Here is a 17,407-nt window from a genome sequence, read left to right as displayed (position 1 = left end):
TTTTAACTGGGGAGGAAGAAGTGGGGCAAAGCAGTCCCTCCCTAAGGAATGGATCCAGGACTTCCCTGAATGGTGGTCCAGTGGTTGGAAATCTGCCTGCCAATGCAGGGAACATGGGTTCGATCCCTGGTTGGGGAAGATTCCACATGTTGAGGAGTAACTAAGCTGGCGAACCACAACTGCTGAGCCTGAGGCATGCCTAGAGCCCATGCTCCACAACAAGGAAGCCTCCAAACTGAGAAGTCCACGTACCACAACAAAGAGCAGCACTCTCTCGCCACAACTAGACAAAGGCTCCCTGCAGCGACAAAGACCCAGCACAGCCATTAATAAATAAAGGAATGGATTCAAGACCTTCTAGAAAGTACAAGTTGGGCACATACTACCTCTCCAGTTAAACTTTTGCTGTTACGCCTGGGACGACACTAGTTTTAGAGTCAGAAGATCTAGGACAACCTGTGGGATCTTGGGTAAGCCACAGCTTCCTAACGTGTGGCCCTGGGGTGGAGCAGCGATGTCTGCACCCTGATAGGAGGCTACAAAGCTGGAGGTAATTTTACTACCATTCTTAGGAACATTTGTTGAGTGCTTGCCCTAAACGTTAAAATGATCTCAACTGGGAGACTTCCCTGGTGGTCCAGTGGTAAAGAATCCACCTTCTATGCAGGGGATATGGGTTCAATCCCTGGTCTGTGAACTAAGATCTCACACGCCGTGGGGCAACGAGGCCCACAGGCCACAACTAGAGAAACCTGCACGCTGCAATAAAGACCTAGCAAGCGCGGCCAAAAAAGAAAAAAAAAAATTCCTACCTGTGGGGTAGGACTGATTCTCCCTGTTTCACAAAAGCAGAAACTAAACTTGAGAGGTTCACTGATATAGTTCAAGGTCACAGAGCTGAGAGGTGGGCAGAAGCCGGCATTGACCTGGTCCATCTGATGACAAGCCTAAAGAGTAACACTGGGCGGTAAAGCCTCAGGAGATCATGGCAGCAACCTCTCCAGCTGATCCTACCCCATTATTAAAAAGACACCTAGGAGAAAATCTGGGCTTAGAGTTACCATTCAACTCGCAAATACAGAAATGAATCACAGTCACCTGTTCTTTGCCAAGAAGAGAGAGAACTAATTTGACTACTAATGCCTTTACAAAGCATCTCAAACAGCTCCCCCAAATCACAGAAGAGGTCTGTGCCCCCCATATCACAGAAGAGGCTTCCATGACCAAATTGGGCCTGCACAACCATGAAGTTTTGCTGACATTTCATGGTTCTTACTAGCCCATATGAATTTCACACCCTCCTCCACAATACATCAGTTTGTTTTTTCTAAAAATGTTTCCTGCCCACCCCCCAAAATCATTAACACAAAAAGAGCTTTTAAGGAAGATAGTGCATGTGTAACCAAAGCTTATATGGTTATGAATACATGTACAGATATCTGGCCATGTGGTTGGGAGGGGGCGGGGCAGAGGACTTCCACAGGACTTTCTGCCCCCACCCCCCATCCCAACCTTTAACTCTAGGCTAGGCATGACAAACTCAAATGCCTCCAGGAACCAATCAGGTAAAGTGAAAAATATAAATGGACCAGAAAGACAGAGAGTGGTGTGGTCACCTGTGGCAAACTAGAGATCACATGCCCTATTTAAAGATAGCAGATGCTTTCTAATTTCAACCTACTAACCTCCTGTGGGAATGAAAGCCCCACTAGATCTCTGATTTTCAGAAGAAACCAAAGATCCAGAGTTTTATTTGAAATCTTTCCAATTTCAAATGTTGGCAACTGACTGAAAATTTAAAAAAAAATAAAAAACAAACAACACTTGTGAGCCAAATATATCTGTGGGCTGGCTTGGGCCACGGGGTGACCAGTTTACAAAGACTACTCTGCGTATGATTGAAAATAGTTGCCTTGGTTTGGTTTGAGTTTCCTTCTGAACTGTCTCAAGATTTCCTGTCATTTCACTATCAGAGCTGGAGTCAGTGACTCACAAGCATTCAAGTGAGGCAGGCCTCTTTAGAGGAATGTCTGGTTACAAAAATCTATTACTGAAGTCATAAGTATTATTAATAATTAAGACATAATTATAAATAATAATTAAAATTAATAGACACCTCCCCAAGTATCCCTCAGTCGGGGATCTCACACACTTCCTGAAGGAAGCGATACCTCTCCACATGTGGCTGTCAGTGGCCACCAGGGGGCGCTCTGGGCTCTGTCCCTCAGGGAAGTATTGTGTTTTCATTTGTATGTGACAGGCTGCAGGAAGAGGAGATTATTCTAATTGGACATTTTCTCTCTGAGAAATAAATTGCGCTGAAGGGAATCATGTCACTGGCTTCCCTGGGCTCTGCCAGAATTTATACACTCCCTGGGGCTCTTAGAAGCAAAGACGAGGAGGCCTGGGTGCCTGTACCAGCCCAGCACTCTTGGGTTATACCATACAAGCCTTTTAGTAGGAAGCCACAGGGCCGGGTTTCTAGAAGGAGAAAGACTGGGGTCACCAGGCCCTTTCTGCTAGAAACTGCCCTGCTTTTGACCTAACAAGATAACCACAGACAATGGATAAGCTGGGCTTCCACTCTTCCTGATGCCAACTTCTCTCGAAAAGCTTAATTAGTCAACAATGGATTCAGGCCCCATGCTCCCCAGAATGCGGCATTAATAATTAGAAACTGCATCTATAACTGTGACTAAAAATACCAACACTGTGACAGTAAAGCAGAGGCAAGCATCAGGAAAGAAGCCCTAACCACAGGCCTGTAGAGGGAGAGCAACACGGCATGGAGTAGCTCAGGCTGCTGTTGGGGAACTCGGCAGTCTCAGGGGTCCCTCCTGGCCACAGGTAAGGACCCCTGTAAGCAGGCATCAATGCACCTTGGGTCTCCCAAGATCCCTCCCTCCACCCCAGCCCAACCATCTTGTTCAGTTCAGTCGCTCAGTCGTGTCTTGACTCTTTGCGACCCCATGAACTGCAGCACGCCAGGCCTCCCTGTCCATCACCAACTCCCAGAGCCTATCCAAACTCATGTCCATTAAGTCGGTGAAGCCATCCAACCATCTCATCCTCTGTCATCCTATTCTCCTCCTGCCTTTAATCTTTCCCAGCATCAGGGTCTTTTCAAATGAGTCAGCTCTTTGCATCAGGTGGCCAAGTATTGGAGTTTCAGCTTCAACATCAGTCCTTCCAATGAACACCCAGGACTGATCTCCTTTAGGATGGACTGCTTGGATCTCCTTGCAGTCCAAGGGACTCCCAACAGTCTTCTCCAACACCACAGTTCAAAAGCATCAATTCTTTAGTGCTCAGCTTTCTTTATAGTCCAACTTCACATCCATACATGACTATTGCAAAAACCATAACCTTGACTAGATGGACCTTTGTTGGCAAAGTAATGTCTCTGCTTTTTAATATGCTGTCTAAGTTGGTCATAACTTTCCTGCCAAGGAATAAGCATCTTTTAATTTCATGGCTGCAATCACCATCTGCAGTGATTTTGGAGCCCAAAAAAATAAAGTCTGACACTGTTTCCCATCTATTTGCCATGAAGTGATGGGACCGGATGCCATGATCTTAGTTTTCTGAATGTTGAGCTTTAAGCCAACTTTTTCACTCTCCTCTTTCACTTTCATCAAGAGGCTCTTTAGTTCTTCTTGTGCCTGCCTATAAAAACCCATCTGTACTGTGCTGAACTGCATCTCTCAAGAAGATATGTTCAGGGAATTCCCTGGTGGTCCAGTGGTTAGGACTCTGTGCTTTCACTGCCAAGGGCCCAGGTTCAACCCCTGGGTCACGGAACTGCATAAGCCCCGAAGTATGGACAAAAATAAATAAAGATATGTTCAAGTCCTAATTCCTGGTACCTGTGAATGTGACCTTACTTGGAAAAAGGGTCTTAGCAGATGTAATTAGTTAAGGGGTCTCAAGAAGTAATTTTGGATAGGGTAGACCCTACATCCAGTGACTGATGTCTTTATCAAAGAAAGGAGGGGGGCTTCCCTGATGGCTCAGTGGTAAAGAATCCACCTGTCAATGCAGGAGTCGAGGGTTTGGTTCCTGATCTGGGACTATCCCACATGCCTCGGAGCAACTAAGCCCATGTGCCACAACTACTGAGCCTGTGCTCTGGAGCCTGGAGCCACAACTACTGAAGACCATGTACCCTAGCGCTTGTGCTTCGCAACAAGAGAAGCAACTGCAATGAGAAGCCTGTGCACCACAACAAAGAGTAGTCCCTGCTTGCCACAATTAGAGAATAGTCCACACAGCAACAAAAACCCAGCACAGCAAAAAATAAATAAAATTGTTTTAAAAATAAGAGAAAGGAGAGATTTGAACAGAGACATAAAGGAGAAGGCCATGGGAAGACAGAGGCAGAGACGGGAAGGACACAACCACAAGCTAAAGAACTCCAGGCAATACCAGAATCTGGAAGAGCAAGGAAGGATCCTCCCCAGAGCCTTCCCAGGGAGCACACCTCGATTTCTGACTTTTAGCCTCTGGAACTGTTAGAGAATCAATTTCTATTGTTTTAATCACCAAGTTTGTGGTCATTTGTTATGGCAGCCCACAGGAAACGAACACACCATATGATGTCATAGTGCATCACAATTAAAGGGAGCTTCCCTGGTGGCTCAGTGATAAAGAATCTGCCTGCCAATGCATGAGACTCGGATTCGATCCCTGAGTAGGGAAGATTCCCCTGGGGAAGGAAATGGCAACCCATTCCAGTATTGTTGCCTGGAAAATTCCATGGACAGAGGAGCCTGATGGGTTAGAGGAGCCCTGTCTTGTCCATGGAGTCGCAAAAGGAGTCGGACACAACTTGGAGACTAAATAACAACAAACATCATGATTAAAAGCTTATTAGCTACATGACTTGGGCAAATCACCACATCTCACTGAGACTCAGGTTCCTGTCTAAGAAATGGATTAATAACTGTCTCCACCTTGTCAGGATTATAACGCATGGAAAGTATTTGGCATGTGGATAATGCTCAATAAACGTTGTGTGCATGCATGCTAAGTCTCTGACTGTTTGTGACCCTATGGACTGTGCCAAAGTCTTCTGCATTGGCAAGTTCTTTACCACTCATGCCATCTGGGAGCAGAAACAAATGTTAGTCAATCTCTTCTGGCTTATGCCATATTTCCAGTTGGGATATGCTGTCCCCATTCTCTGTTTGCAGAATTCATCCATTTAACAAGATCTAAGCATAGGGGGCAGAGAAGGCAATGGCACCCTACTCCAGTACTCTTGCCTGGAAAATCCCATGGATGGAGGAGCCTGGTAGGCTACAGTCCATGGGGTCGCTAAGAGTCGGACACGACTGAGCGACTTCACTTTCACTTTTCACTTTCATGCACTGGAGAAGGAAATGGCAACCCACTCCAGTGTACTTGCCTGGAGAATCCCAGGGATGGGGGAGCCTGGTGGGCTGCCGTCTATGGGGTCGCACAGAGTGGGACATGACTGAAGCAACTTAGCAGCAACACCAGCAAGCATAGGGGGGAAAATTTTTTAAGTTTATTTAGTTGGAATGACAGTTTAAAAGCTGATTTAGCTGCACAACTAGAGGGGATAAAAATGTGATTCAGGGACCAAGAAGCTAATTTTAAGCCAAGGGCCCCTAAGTGGCATGGATCAACATATCCATTTTTCAGGCCTAGGGGTACACAGGTGTCTAGAACTCAGATCTTCTGCCCCTCACTGCTCTCCTTCATTCTCCTGAGGTGGTATCAGCAGCAGACTCAGAATACATATGGCTTAGGTGACAGGCCTGTCTCATTTATCCCTGCATCAATGCTCTATCCGTTCACAGCTCATCCAAAATACCAAACCCAGGGCTCAGTATAACATGCAGCCCCAGGCAGAAGAGCCTCAGCGACTACTGGAGGCCTGACCCCCTGACCAGGCTGAATCTGGTTGTCCCCTGTTTTCTATACTCTGGGTCATCTTCAGGGTGAACAAAACAAGCTGTAGCCCCCCCACTGGCTTCCCACCTTCTGGCTCCTCTTTAGCAGGCAGGGTATGATGGCTTTTAAAAAGCCAACAGTGTTGGAGGTCTGGGTTCTACATCTCACTGTTTCACAAAAGAGCAAGACCCAGGAAGGGCAACTTAGATAAGCAGGTGTGTTCTCGGGGGCAGACCTGATGACCCCAAGGGAGAAAAGCTGCACACACCTTCCTTTTACAGTCATGAGTTTCACACACACTCTCACAATTGACCCTTAATGAGCCTGCTCTCACTCCACGGTATCAGGGAGCTCAGCTCTAGCTCACTGAGTACTTAAAGGCCCTGTTCTAAGGCTTTTTAAATATGTCACCTCACTAAACTCGATGAGGCATGATTCCTTCTATCCCTATTTTACTACATTCCCCCAGAGCAGTCAGCTGATTAATGGATGGTGCAGGGGAGTCAACCCGATTCCAGAACCTTTGGTCTTAAAAGATTATACCTGTTTGGGTGATGCACTCTTATTTTGGATTGTTTCCTAGTTGGGTTTTGATGAAAGAGCAATACCATTGATCTCTTTTTTAGTGTTTAAAAATAAAAACAGTAACACCTGAAAGCAGTCACCCCTCACTGTCTCTTTCAGCTCCTTGATTCCACTCTGCCCCACAATTCTATGCAGCCCCATAATTCTGTGCAGTCCCATAACTCCATGCAGCCCCATAATTCCTTGCAGACCCACAATTCCATGCAGCCCCATAATTCTATGCAGTCCCATAATCCCACACAGACCCACAATTCTATGCAATCCCACAATTCCATGCAGACCCACAGTTTTATGTGGCCCCATAATTCCATGCAGCCCCATAATTCCATGCAGTCTCACAATTCCACCAGTTGCATAACTCCGAGGCCCCATAATGCCATGCGGGGCCCACAATTCCATGTGGCCTGACAACTCCATCAGTCTCATAATTCTGTGAGGCCCTCATAGTTCCATGTAATAAGAAAGATGGTTATCCACAGTACACTGGTGTTTCCACCCCTAGCCAGATACTCTGGCAGCCAAAGGAGCACAGAATCATGTAAAAGAGAGCTTGGTATTATCTTAATTAACAAGGACAGATGCAGAATCACCTGGCAAAAACATATCTAATGAAGACTCTCCCATGTCCTATCTCAGTGGTGACTGCGCACTTAGGCCCAAGTCCTCACAAGCTTGCAATGCATCTGGTTATTTTCAAGTCATTTACAACTATTTAGAGTAATGCCCATATGCCCTCCTTCTCTCCCATCAGGAGCCTCAAGCTCTCTCCTTGAGTTCTAGTTGAAAGTATGGACTCTTTAAGGAAGGACAGCATGCAGGCCAATTCCCATCTCACTATGAATTAGTCCGTCCACTGATTAACGGTTGCCAATCCAAGAAAGAAAAGGGAAAAAGACTGCACTGAATTGAACAGCACATGTGTGTGTGCACACACACACACACTCAAGTCAGCCATGTCTGACTCTCTGCGACCCCGTGGACCGTAGCTCTCCATGCTCTTCTGTCCGTGGGATTTCCCAGGCAAGAATACTGGAGGCGGGGGTTGCCATTTCCGCCTTCAGGGAATCTTTGCCCCTCAAAATTCAGGTGCATGTAAAACTTCAGAGTATGTCCTAATTGGAAAATGGGTCATACTGGATTAGAATGAGACCTAATCTACAGACTGATGTCCTTATGAGAAGAGAAGACACACAGAAACACAGAAAACACAGACTGCCAGTGTAAAAACTGTGGCAGAGACTGGAGTGAGGTAGCTACAAGCCCAGGAACTCTAAGGATTGCCAGCAACCAAGAAAAGCTGGAAGAGATGAGGAAAAATCCTCCCGTAGAGGCTTCAGAGTAAGCATAGTTTTGATTTCAGACGTCTACCTCCCAGAACCATGAGACAATTTCTGTTGTTTGAGCCAGTCTGTGGTACTTTGTTATAGCAGCGCTAGGAAACTAATACAGGTGGTAATCATTAACCCTTAAGCAGGGATAGAGACGCTGAAAGGCAGGGAAAGAGCATGGGAAGGGAGGGGAGCTGGTCAGAGCCAGTCTGACTCTCCTTTGCCTGCTGTCTAAGAATAGCTAATTTTTCTCCGAGGGCTTACTAAGAGAGCTAGGTGCTCATTACCTCATTGTCCCACACAATAATTCAGTGCCCTAGGTTCCTGTTACTATCCTTATTTTACAGTGAAGATATTCCGATTTCAATCAGTTACACATTTCTGAATGGCCAAGGAACCACAGAATCTGGGCTCTGGAGGAACAAAGCACATTTAGTCTAATATCTGAGATTGACATACAAGTAAACAGAAAGGTGATTGACTTGCTCAAGACCACACAGCAAACAGCTAAGAACAGAAATCAAAGGAAAGCATGTTTCATGTCCCCATTTCCTATTTTCCCGTTGCACACAGGCCAACATCCTGCAACCCTAGCAGAATGACTGTCTTAAAAGAGAGTCAGGCTCCGCTGGTGGCTCAGTGGTAAAGAATCCGCCAACCAATGCAGAAGACACGGGGGTTCAATTCCTGATCTGGGACTATTCCACCTGCCTTGGAGTAACTAGGCCTGTGAGCCACAACTGCTGAGCCTGTGCTGTGGAGCCCAGAGCCCCAACCACTGAGCCCACATGCTGCAACTACTGAAGCCAGTGAGCCCAGAGCCTATGTTCTACAACAGGAGAAGCCACCGCAATGAGAAGGCCTGCTCACTGCAACTAGAGAAGGCCTGCATGTAGTGACGAAGACCCGGTGCAAACAAAAACAAATAAGTAGTTTTAAAAAGAAACAGACACAAAAAAGGAAGCTTTAAAGGGACAAAAAGCAAGTATGAACCAATTAAAAAAATATATATATATATGTTTATATACATGGATGTGAGGGAAAAGGCTCCAAAAGTATGTTCAGCAGATGACTAACAGAAGTTATTCTCCAGGAAGTCAGAACTGAGGAAGGAGACATTTTCTATCCTGTAACCTGTAATGTTTATTAAAAAAAAAAAAAACACCAATCACTTAAGATTATAATATTATACTCAAAACTTCTTTTTTCCCCTTGGCCATGCAACGTAGCTTGCAGGATCTCAGTTCCCCAACCAGGGACTGAAAACCCAGGCAACAGCAGTGAAAGTCTCAAATCCTAACCACCAGGCTACCAGGGAACTCCCTACACTTACAACTCTTAGACAGGTGAACTATCCAGAATAAATAAGTCCATAAAGACAGAACGCAGGTTGGGGTGAGGGGGGAAATAGAGCCTGACTGCTGATGGTATAAGGCTCTGCCTAAGGTGATGAAAAAGTTCTGAACTAGACAGAGGTGGTGGCTGCACAATACTGTGAGTGTACTTAACACCACTAAACTGTACACTTTAAAATGGTGAAAATCGTAAATCTTCTTTCTTGAAGATTCTAAGCTGGTGATCTAGTCAGTATAATTAATCAATAATGAAAATGGTAAATATACGTTACCACAATTTAAAAATGTACATTATGAATGAAAGAAAAAAAAATGAATTTCTGATAAAAACTAAAACCTAGCCATCTGGAGACTGACATAAATATTAATACTTTGGGGAGTGTCTCTAATCCCAGGGGGTCTGGTTACCATGAGCCACCATTAGCAGCCATCTCTGAGGCCTCAGAGAAAGAGACAGAAGAAAAGACATCATCTTTTTGCCACAAAAGTCAAAGATCATGACTGATCAATCATCAAGGGGGAACCAACACTGGTGAGAAACACAAATCGTTCAATAGTAGTGGGAGCAGGGGGCATCAGCTAAGAATTCTATCTGGAACCCACATTCCTGAGCTGACTTTTATTTCTCAGCCAGTGCAAAAGAAACCCCAGCATCTGAGAGGAGAGAACAAAAGGACCTATAGCGAGCAGCCAGGAAGAAGCTGTTCGCCCTCTGTGACAACACACTCATTCTAGAAGCTAGTCTTAGGTTCAAAATCTCTTCTGGGTCTCTAGGGACGGGGAGGGGCTGATGGCCTGACCAGACAGCCAGGAAGTAGCTCTCCCTACTCTGGAAAAGGTGATTGGTCCACTTCCCCCATGCAGGCCACACAATACTCAGAGACGAGAACAGAGGCTCTGATTTTCCTGGGGCTTTAAGGAGACTTGTCCACCCAATTTATAAGCTCTTTAGCCTGAAAAGGCTTTCCTCAGACAAGACTCAAGACTATAAATATCTCTGAAGACAAGTTAAGTCAATAAATAAGCTAAGTTGGCTAGATTATACCAAAAAGAGATGGGTGAGCCTAATGGTAAGCCAACATTCAGAAGGCAGTAGGGAATGGTGGGGACTGGGGTATATAAGATCATTTGTTACTCATTTCTTGCTGCTACAGTCAATAGGGTCATGAAGAGTGACTAACTTTCACTTTCAGAGTCAGTCAGAAACATAAGCCAGGATAGCCAAGATATTTTAAATAACTCCTGATTTTTTTTCTTTTTCACTTACTCTTCTGATTTTTTAATGTTGGCTGCTGCTGCTGCTAAGTCGCTTCAGTCGTGTCCGACTCTGTGCGACCCCATAGATGGCAGACCACCAGGCTCCCCCTTCCCTGGGAGTCTCCAAGCAAGAATACTGGAGTGGGTTGCCATTTCCTTCTCAAAAGCATGAAAGTGAAAAGTGAGAGAGAAGTCGCTCAGTCGTGTCTGACTCTTAGCGACCTCATGGACTGCAGCCTACCAGGCTCCTCCGTCCATGGGATTTTCCAGGCAAGAGTACTGAAGTGGGGTGTTAATGTTGGCAAATAATTACAAAAATATGTTCAACACTGCACAGGTCAAATGCCATGCCTAGAGGCTAGATTTTGTCCTAAGATTACCAATTTACAGTTTTTGTCCCAGGACCAAATAAATGTGTTGCCTGTTCTGTAAAGAATGCCATTAATAGTCAACTTAAGACCTTCTCCCTAAATTCAGAGTGGCCTCTAAGAGAGAGAATCAGTTTCTCTACAGCAGCCAAACAAAGCATGGTCTAGGAGGTAAGCGCATGGACTTCCCCATCAAGCAGTACATGTGGCCTTGAGCAAGTCACTTAACCTAATCTGTACCTCAATTTTCCCATCTGTAAAATGGGGGTAACAAAAGTAACACAGAGGATTGCTAGGAGGTTTAAATGAATTTATATATGAAAAAGACCTATAGGAGCACACAGTAATTGAAATCCACTCATTATCACACATCATCATGAGCTACCACTGAGCCCCAAGGTGGGGGTTGGGGACGAAAGAGGCTGGGCTCCTTGAAATTTGTCTAAGCTCCTACCCTAGGCCTCCTTCACACTACCACGGGGCCAAGGCTGAATCTAGCCTCAGAGGGCCATCAGGTGGGCACAGGTGAGGGCTACAAGGGGCTGAATCCTATCCCTAGAAAGAAATCTGACCAACCAGGAACTAGCAACACTGCACATGGACATAACAAAGTAAAAAAGGCTCCACAACAACACTTCCTTTTCAGATGAACATGTGTTTTTTAAACTCATTTACAACATTTTGGAAATCTAATGCTATTAGTCATGTTATTATTGATGAAAATACCTTGCTTTCATTTTATAGGACCTTAGAAGAGAAAAGTAGCCACAATGCACAATTCTAAGGCTTCCTTTAGGAAACCCAATATCTAAAACTCCATTCCACAAGATTAGAGGGTCTTAAGCTGGGGTTCAGGAGCAGGCTCAGGAGTCCAGAACCCTCTGATACTGCGTGCAAAATTTTGTGTGTATATGCGTACTTTCATGAAACTCTCAAGAGGTCAAGCAACCTCCCAATCAGTCAAGAATCAGTTTTAAAAAGACCTATTTGAAAGTAAAGATATGCTTTGTGGGGATATTCATCACAAAGTTCTTTTACTTGGCAATTTCCCATAGTCATAAGATCTGAATTCACAGCATCTGCAGGGAATAACCTGCTATATAAAGTGAGATATACCTGAATTAATGATCCTGTACACCAGCTCCCTCTGCTGGTGGCACCTGTTAAGCTACCTGACACAGCCCCAGGTCTCACCTCCACTAGACCCCAAGAGTTCAGCCCCTGATCGCTGAGCACCTCAAAGGCAGCAGAACAGTCTTAATATTTCTATATCCCAGGATCTGACACAATGTTTTCTAAGTGAACAAATGTACAAATGAACTAATTAACAAATCCTGGGTTGAGTTTGCAGCCGTCAAACAAGAGACATGAATTCAGTTTTCAACTCCAGTGGGCAGATGATTCACTTGAGAATCAGACATTGGAGAAGGAAGCCCAAACATCTCTGAGGCCTCACAGCCAAAAACCTTATCAATGCTGAGATAGGAGGCAGTTCCACACAGTGATATCCACACAGGCACTCTGAAGGCTTCATCCTGACCCTACTGTCCAGATATAGGTGACAGAGCTGTCCCCGCAAACAGGTCATTTTACCTCTCTGAGTCAACTTCCTTGTCAGGTACCTACCACCTGCTGAGCCCTGCTACCTGGCAGGTAGTAAGCTTTCAACAGGGCTTTCTTGGTGGCTCAGATGGTAAAGAAACTGCCTGCAATGCAGGAGACCAGGGTTCAATCCCTCTGTTGGGAAGATCCCCTGGAGGAGGCAGTGGTGACCCACTCCAGTATTCTTGCCTGGAGAATGGGGTTGCATGGGGTTGCAAAGAGTAGGACATGACCGAGCAACTAACACACACACACACATAAGCTTTCAACAAATGTTATGATTACTACCAGACAAGGTCTCCCAGTATATTTCCTATTTCTTAAATACACTTCATATTTGTAGTCTGCCTAGAACAGCCTTCCTCATCTGAAGAACTCTATGTAATCTCTGAGGCCCAACTCAAATTCCCTGTACATAACTGTCCCAGAGCCCTGGCCCTGATGTGGCCAATGAATGTCCCCTTACCCTACTCCCCTGACCTGGGTACACACAGGCACTCAATTCCCTGCCTCCCAATTTCTTTTTGGCCACACTGCTAAGCTTGCAGGATCTTAGTTCCCCAAACAAGGACTGAACCCATGCCACAGTGGTGAAGTCATCAAGTCCTGGAGACCACCAGGGAATTTCCTCCTGATTTCTTTACCTGCCTGCTTCTCATTCCCCTGTGGCCAACACAGCTGGTGCTCAACGAGCTTGCTCAATAATTAGGCTCTGGGAGGGAGGTGAGAGAGAGATGGGAGGAAGGTTCAAGAGGGAGGGGACATATGTATACCTATGACCGATTCATGGTGATGTATGGCAGAAACCATCACAATGCTGTAAAGTAATTATCTTCTAATTTAAAATTTAAAAATTAATAATAATTAGGCTCTACTTAAAGACCTCTCAATCCTGGTGGCCCACCTGAGATGGTCACTTAGGGGACAACCAGGATGAACAACCTGTTCACATGAAACAGAGGCATCCTCTGCGGTAAAAAAGCCAGCCCAGGGCAGCAAGTCTCCCTGAACATGATGTCAGGAGTTTGTCCCCAAGTCCAACCACAGCACTACTGGTACACTCTAAGTAGTGACACCCTACTGTCCTCAATGGCTGGGATTCTCAACATGTCCTAAGAGAGAGATCATTGTCAACTGCAGAGCCAACTTCCACTACGAGATCCCCTTGCAGGGATCTCAATCGTGGCCTCTACTTGGACACCCCAGATGGGCTTGTTTGGACCCGAGGTCCCTCTCCAAGCATGGACGTTCCCCCCAGGACAGTCTGTCCCAAGCTCCCTGGAGCTGAGCTACCCTCGAGAATCTGTATGTTGAACAAGACCTGCCCAACCCTCCTTAGCTGCCCAGCCCAAGGCAACCCCCTTTGCCCACCTTCACACCCTCCAGGAGGGCCTGGGGGTCCTCGATGCCCTCAGGGACACACTTCTTGTTCTCCGGGAGGGATTCAAGTTTCTCCACCAGAGCTTTCAGGCCCTTCAGTTCAAACTCGGTGAGGTGGGTCCATTTGGCAGAGACCTCAGTGGCAGGAGAGCCGGTGGGCGTCTTGGGGTAGTCGGTGGGCATCGTGGCAGACTTCACGCTGTCCTCTGACTCGTTTGACAGAGTCCTTTTGAGGAACCGCATGGCAGGGGCTTTGGGCTTCTTCCCGGGGGCCTCCTGGTCCTCGGACGGGGTGCTCGTGGGTGAGGCAGGGCCATCGGTGGATGCTCTGGGGGTCTTATCTGCACCCTCCTCCTCTTCCTCTTCTTCCTCCTCTTCCTCCTTCTCCTCCTGGGGCTGCTGCTCACAGGACTCCTCCTCCATCTCCAGCCAGGAATCAGATGAGAAGCCGTCTATGCTGGGCTTTCTTGGGGCATCTAAGAATGGGGTCAGGGCAGGAGGCATGGAGGGAGAATGTCACAAGAAAGAGATGAACACCCCAAACTCCCTGCTGGAAGTCCCTGGAAGCCCCACTTGCTGTGCCTCCCTTTCCTCTGCACACTGAGCTCCTTCTGACATTCTAATGGCCTCTGCCTCCCTCAGGCCCTAGAAAGACTGCCATCAGCCAGACACAGCTCTGCTTTTCCCCAGTTGTGTGTATCCTGACAGGTTGCCTCACCTCTCTGAACACACCTGGTACTGTATCTTTCAATATGGGAAAAAATAACGCAAAAATGAGCAAATATTAAACGATTCCATTCATATCCAAAGTCCAGAACAGGAAGAAACTACATAAAAACAGAAAGTAGATTCGTGGTTGCTTAGGGCTGAGGTCACAGGCTTGGGCTGAAAGGACATAGTAGCTCAAGGACACAGAATGCCTTTGGGGATGATGAAAATGATCTAAAAACTGACCGTGCTTGTGTCTGCACAACCCTGAGAACACATTAAAAATCACCGAATGGTACATATTTAAAAGGGTGAATTGTATGATATGTGAACTATATCTCAAGAATGCTCTTTAAAAAATTTAGGCACAAAATATTTCCCTTGAACACTCATAGTGAGCATTAAATAAGGCATCACAGAGCATTGTTCCTGGCACACAATTAGCTCTCAAGAAATGAGGTGTCCCCCAAATATCCCCCCTTCTCTTTGGTAGGGGGAAACTGGCAAGAAAATTGAAGAGAAACGTGGGTACCAGTGACCCAAACGTTACCGTAAGACTTCCTCTCAAGCCTGGAACAGAATAAGGAACTTTCTTCTATGGCCCTAAATTTCCAAGTGAGAGTGGTGACCCTCTCTTTCCTGGTCCTGCGGACTGCCACGAAATCCACCTCTGGTCCCCAAGGGAACATGTAGCTACTGCAACCATAGAGGTCATCACACTACTTCAGGATCATTTCCCATCTGCTACCAGGCTGGAAGCTCCCCAAGAGGAGCCTGTTAAGGTCTGGGTATTTTTGAGCACCTGAATCATCTAACAGGGATGAAACCACCCACCCCCCCAGAACCCCAGACAGAACTGAATTTCCAAAAGGCACTCCCCAATCAAGACCCCCCCCCACCAGCTGAAACATTGGTTCTCCATCACATGTCAGGCCTGAAACCCCTGGAAGTCAGGACAGTAGTCAAGGGAAGGAAGGAAGAGGTTTAGTAAGAGGGAAAAAACAAATCTAAACATCTTGTAAATCGCAGCAGAAATTGTTCAGGCCCTAAAGGAGATCGGCCGACCCCATCTTTCTATCCCATGATGAGAAAGATGCAGTGAGTGCAGCACAGTGACTCTAGCATCCAGAAGAAATCCTCGACTGTAGCAGCTCAGAGGCTGAGGGGAAGAAGCATATTCTTCCTACAGATCGCTCTTCGAGGCTGTCACAAGCTACATACAACTTCAGGGTGGGTGCCTGTGAGCCAAGATTCAAGGACTGAGCCATTTGTGGGGGGAGTGTGATGTCCCTTTAAGTAATAGCAGCTGGGCAGGGCGTTGCAGCTGCAGCTATAAATGCTCTCTCCCTGCCTCTGTCAAAACCACCCACCGCTCTGCCAAGCTTGCACCCCCAACTCTGGTCAACCCCTCCCTCTGGCTTATAACTGGCCTGGGTTTTGGGGAACTGGTTGAATCTGTTAGGACTGCTTCTATATAGACAAAAATCTAACCTCTAGTGCAGGGAGAAAAAAAATCAGTTGGTGGCCAGGGAGGGACTAAAAAAAATAGAATCAGGAAACTTTGCTCGGTGGGGAGCCTGTCTCAGTAACCATGCCAGGGGACTAGCCCCTCCCCACCTCTGTATAATCAACCAGTAAAACCTGGGGGCCACCAAGATGACTCTGTTGGAGGTCATGATTTCCTTCACTTAGGACTATTTCAAGTGGGAAGCTAAGAAGGATGACTTCCCTGCCCCTCCTCAAGAGTCTCTAGGAATCTGCCCGATAACACTGGCTCAGAAGAATTCCTGGAACCCAGGACTCCCAAAGCCCCACTGAAAAAAATTACTTCTGGGAGGGGATATATGTATACGTATAGCTGGTTCATTTTGCTATTCAGTAGAAACTAACACAACATCAAAAGCAACTGTACCCCAATAAAAATTAATCTTTAAAGATAAATAAAAATACTGACCTAGAGATGGAAAAAAAAAAAACAATACTGCTGAGAATTAAAAAAAAAAAAATTATTTCTGCTGCAGCTGAGCTGTTGAGGCAGCCGAGCAAGGCTCACTCACCAATAAGCATTGATTCTCTCTGGTATTCCTGAGTGAGGTAGGACCGCTGGGTCATACAGTACACGTATCTCTCCAAGACATACCAGCACATCTCATAGTAGAAGGGGTAACGGAATTTGGGCTGCACCTGAAAGCAGAGATCCAGGAGCAGAGGTCAGCTTCTGGAGGGCAGAAGGGAAAGGCGGGAGAGAAGGGCACTGGGATGGGGTATGGGGGAGTTCCTGGGAGTGGGAGTCATTTTCATCATCTTAGCAAGAGCACAAATGGTGTGAAGGAAAAATGCAGGGGGGGCGGGGGTATGGGCTGGAGGGAAGCGCTGAAAGGGGCAAGATACCAGCATGCACGAATGAGGAGGAAGAGCGGGGAAGAGGCCTATGTGAGAGCGTCATTGCAAAGGTCCTCGAGCTTTGCACAGGGAAAGCTGTACAGGGTCCACTTTGTGCTTCGGTGAGATGCAGAGAAACAGAGGTGTCCCCTGATCTGATGGCGGAGGGCGCGGGTACCTGCGGCTGCGAGCCCCTGCCTGATTCTAGCTACCACAGACACAGGCTCCTCGCCCATTCTCAAAAATCCTTGCATAGATTCTACCACCGCTCCTTCCCGCCTTGAAAAACAGAAATCAAACCCCAAACCTTACCCGTTTGTAGACAGGCTGTCAAGTATCTCCTGTACTCAAGAGAAGGAGGCCACAACAGACGGACCAATGAGGATGGAGGGGGTGTGGCCTCTCCTGCCATCAGGGGCGGGGCCTCAGAGGGGCCCACCTCCTACGCCTCCCCCACGACATCTGGCACTGCCAGCCTTAGCTCCACAGAGGACTCCCTGTGACACAAGTCCCACGTGTGACC

At 46.6% G+C, this 17,407-nt stretch overlaps 1 protein-coding gene across 2 annotated transcripts in view; it reads right to left on the bottom strand.

The window, feature by feature from the left end:
• Nucleotides 1-17,407, bottom strand: part of KDM2B (lysine (K)-specific demethylase 2B) — a 119,183-nt gene that overhangs the window by 48,687 nt on the left and 53,089 nt on the right. For both annotated transcript variants that reach the window (XM_010841340.1, XM_010841341.1), the window contains exons 10-11: nt 16,560-16,686; nt 13,786-14,270 (exon numbers count right to left, since the gene is read on the bottom strand). In XM_010841340.1, coding sequence (XP_010839642.1) covers nt 13,786-14,270; nt 16,560-16,686 — 612 coding nt within the window. The remainder of the gene's footprint in view (nt 1-13,785; nt 14,271-16,559; nt 16,687-17,407) is intronic.

The sequence above is a fragment of the Bison bison genome, unplaced genomic scaffold (genome assembly GCF_000754665.1).
Source record: "Bison bison bison isolate TAMUID 2011002044 unplaced genomic scaffold, Bison_UMD1.0 scf7180017864160, whole genome shotgun sequence".
NCBI classification, from domain to species: domain Eukaryota; kingdom Metazoa; phylum Chordata; class Mammalia; order Artiodactyla; family Bovidae; genus Bison; species Bison bison.
This window is presented reverse-complemented; position numbering and strand designations above follow the sequence as displayed.